At 37.5% G+C, this 4,052-nt stretch overlaps 1 protein-coding gene and 1 long non-coding RNA gene across 2 annotated transcripts in view; one reads left to right on the top strand and one right to left on the bottom strand.

Moving 5' to 3' along the window:
• Positions 1-4,052, bottom strand: part of LOC103516223 (soluble calcium-activated nucleotidase 1) — a 6,201-nt gene extending 2,149 nt beyond the window's left edge. Inside the window, exons 1-3 of the mRNA XM_026828685.1 lie at positions 3,897-4,052; positions 3,112-3,716; positions 2,244-2,598 (exon numbers count right to left, since the gene is read on the bottom strand). Of these exons, the coding sequence (XP_026684486.1) occupies positions 2,244-2,598; positions 3,112-3,427 (671 nt within the window). The 5' untranslated portion in view covers positions 3,428-3,716; positions 3,897-4,052. The remainder of the gene's footprint in view (positions 1-2,243; positions 2,599-3,111; positions 3,717-3,896) is intronic.
• LOC113470319 lies at positions 1,242-1,871 on the top strand. The gene is made up of 2 exons (XR_003393413.1): positions 1,242-1,624; positions 1,795-1,871. It is a non-coding gene; the product is annotated as an uncharacterized LOC113470319 (long non-coding RNA).

Genomic DNA, 4,052 nt, shown 5'->3' on the forward strand with positions numbered 1-4,052 from the left:
GCTAGCCGCGGTTCGATTCCTCGCCGGGGGATTTTATCCTGATGGGATAATGTCCGTTCTCGGACGCTGGCTTTCTCCTATCCTGTCTTCCTTCTCTCTTCGATTTCGGGAACGATAAGACCATAGCAGTTCAGGTTCCTCTTGTCCAAACTCTTAACAACAAAAAAACGTTCTGAATCAACCTCTGTTGATTTGCATCACTTTTAGAATCTGCGACGAACCTGACCACATTTTAGGAACCGCTGCCGAACCTGACCACATTTTAGGAACCGCTGCCAAACCACCACATTTTAGGAACCGCTGCCGAACCTGACCACATTTTAGGAACCGCTGCCGAACCTGACCACATTTTAGGAACCGCTGCCGAACCAAAAAAAAGTCTGAAGTGGCCATAGTTTCAGAACCGCTTTGAGATCGGAGTAGACCGTAAAATTTGGCCTTTACGCTTCTTATGTTTTCAAGCGTTTCCGAAACTATGAGTCAAAAATGGCCATAGTTTCGGAAACGCTTGAAAACATATGAAGCGTAAAGGCCAAATTTTACGGTCTACTCCGATTGTGACACTAATTTTTGTTGTTTAAGCCCCATATGTTCTCAAAGCGGTTCTGAAACTATGGCCACTTCAGACTTTTTTTGGTTCGGCAGCGGTTCCTAAAATGTGGTCAGGTTCGGCAGCGGTTCCTAAAATGGGGCTTAAACAACAAAAATTAGTGTCACAATCGAAATAGACCGTAAAATTTGTGGTTTAAGCCCCTCATGTTCCAAAGCGGTTCCGAAACTATGGCCACCAGGAAGTAAAAATTTTAAATTCTCAAATTCGAGTCGCATATATCTCAAACTTTCTCCATCGAGGTACTCATTAAAAATCTCTTAGGATTGACTATTTACATGCCTATTTGCCGACGTAAATATAGAATTGTCTTTTCTGTAGATCGCTGAAATAAAACATTGTATTTTAAATAACAACACATTGCTTGCACCGAACATTATTTCTGGCAAAAATTAGTTTAATTTATCACAGATTATGTCAAATAGAATGAACTACTAACACGAAACGGAGTTTCGAGCTTTTCCGATATCAATGTCATGGAAATAGAGAGTCGTCCAGTCTTATACCTACATGTATTGTAGGTACTAGAATTAATGATTTTTTTTTATATAACTTTGTAAGCCATTACGAGTAAGCAAGGAAATAAAGGCGATAGCTGAAGAAGGAACGTTATAACAAAGTATGTTAACTTTGTAAGCCATTACGAGTAAGCAAGGAAATAAAGGCGATAGCTGAAGAAGGAACGTTATACAAAGTATGTAGTAGAGATAGGGAAGTAAATAAACGTTTATGACTTGAAAATAGGGTTTTATTTGCATTGCAAATAGATTAAGGGTAATTACTCAGAAGCCACGACAATGAAAAAGAAAGCTCCTTTTTGTGTTTAATTTAACCCTATAATAACACTGGTCACTCACTGATTATTTGGGACAGCTCCTTTTTGTAGCAATTTTCCATTGACGTGACTTCTGAACACGTACCAAATTTAGTAGGTAATATTTACTTATTACTTCTCACATTATGTTTATAAATAGGGAGGAATGAAATCGAATTGAAGCTAGTCAGCATTTGCAGGTTTGTCTCAAACATGAAACGTTGCTATGGCCTAAGGAACTTTTTTTCAGTTAAGCCGTATTTTATTATATGACTTTTTTGTCATCATACGAAATTTCTCTTTGGACTAGTTTGGACTGGCAGCGGGTGTGGTGGCACCATTACGTCCAAACTATCATCAGCATTTGCAGGTTTGTCTCAAACATGAAACGTTGTTTTGGCCTAAGGAACTTTTTTTCAGTTAAGCCGTATTTTATTATATTATGACTTTTTTGTCATCATACGAAATTTCTCTTTGGACTAGTTTGGACTGGCAGCGGGTGTGGTGGCACCATTACGTCCAAACTATCACATCTGCCTTGTAAGCGCTAGGCTGTAATAAAATACGCCGTGTTACCTTACCACTGAACTAAACATGACATTAATATGTAGGTAGGTACCTTTAGGAGACTGTCCATTTCCATCCATGAGTACAACCCAAGGTATAACCATATTGTTTTCTACAATATAAACAATTCCCGTCCTGTCATCAACCGTGAGGAGTTTTCCATCAAACACCCTGCTGAGCCAGCCTAGTTAGCTTGGTTGGTAGCACATCTGCCTTGTAAGCGCTAGGCTGTAATAAAATACACCGTGTTACCTTACCACTGAACTAAACATGACATTAATATGTAGGTAGGTACCTTTAGGAGACTGTCCATTTCCATCCATGAGTACAACCCAAGGTATAACCATATTGTTTTCTACAATATAAACAATTCCCGTCCTGTCATCAACCGTGAGGAGTTTTCCATCAAACACAACTAACTCGGATAGTTCCATGCCTCTTCCATTGAGACCATAGCCTGATTTCAGCACTGTGGGCTTTTCACTATCCCATATGATGGAAATTTGATCAAATGTTGGGTTCCAGAGAAGATAGCCTTTCTTGAAATAGCTGAGCCATGATTTGTTATCCGGAGCTTTGGAATTGGTGTCCAAATCACTGATAATACCTGAAATTTGACAAAGTTATTTTACTTGGGAAGTACCTAGGTACATATTTATTTACAGTCAGCTCCCATGGCGTAGTGGTCACTGCACTCGCCTTGCACGCGGGAGATCCGGGTTCGATTCCCGGCGGGGTCAAGAAATTTGTATCATGCAAATGATTGATCCCGTGACTGGCTGTTGCGGGGCCCACTCAGCCTCGTGAGGAAAATGAGTAGCTATGACATGTAAATGCACATAGCGACCGGTGCCAGCATGGTAGGTAAACATTGGTTGTTAGGATTATTGAGATACTTATTGGGAAAAATCCTACAATGCTGCAGTGAGCACCAAAGTTGTGACATAATAACACAAAGAAATTGCATTTACATTTTTTTACATATTTATTTACTTATTTCTTGAGTGATAAGTTCAACTCAATTTGAAAAGAAAATCATGAATCTGACCAGTTGATTAAAAACTTTGATGGATACAAATCTAATGATGTAATTTATGAATAGTTTATAATTTATACTTACCTATTCTATACTGAATACCCTGAGCAGTTTGCACAGGTGGAGTCAATGGGTATGTGTTATTGTACATTAAACCTTTGCCCAAACTCTTCAAATAAATATTAGACTCGTAAGGTCCAAATCCAGCTGGTACATGATTGTATGTGGAATGTGAATAGTAGACACACAAGATCAGAGCAAACAATCCAGCAAATGCAATGAGGCTCATTAACTGCACTTGTATCCTAAGTGTACCGTTGCTAACTCTATACACAGTAGGAGCTTTGAATGAGGCCCCCCATTCCTTCAATAATGGATTCATACCACCATTAGCAGACATTTTAATTTATTCTTTTATTTCAATCTACAGTTGGTAGTTTCCTTCAGGAGGTAAAATTAATTTATTTGGTATGTATCTAGGTAAAATACTGAATCTCAAAAATTTTATGATTTTAAAATGAGATCATGTTAACTAATTTAAAAATTATTTTTTTCTTTTTTATTTGATCTAAAAGACTAGTTTCAATTCATTAGGTAGTCATTTAGATTACTTTTGATACTATTACCATACATTTCTGCTATCCCTTTTAATTTTTTCAAGTTTGATAGATTATTGACATATGATTGATCTGAAACAGAAGAAAAATATGGTATTAGTATCATGACTTGCTTGTTTGTAAAAGTAATTATTGACTGGTTATCCTTAATAATCTGATGTAGTTAGCTACAAAATTGGATTTTTTTTTTTTTTTTTTTTTTCTTAGCCCCATCCAGATGAATTTCATGAACTTACGTAATAATAATCTCACCTTTAAGAGTCTCCTGATAAGCTCTGAAATTACAGGAGTTTAAATAAAATCCATTCAATAGTGTTCACCTCACTTCACTATGCCCTCTCATCTACAAAACACCTAGGGTACAGATACACTCCAATATGGGGTGGCGTACAGTTTGAGCGACTAGTA

The sequence above is a fragment of the Diaphorina citri genome, unplaced genomic scaffold, assembly GCF_000475195.1.
Source record: "Diaphorina citri unplaced genomic scaffold, Diaci psyllid genome assembly version 1.1 scaffold1513, whole genome shotgun sequence".
In the NCBI taxonomy this organism is placed as follows: domain Eukaryota; kingdom Metazoa; phylum Arthropoda; class Insecta; order Hemiptera; family Psyllidae; genus Diaphorina; species Diaphorina citri.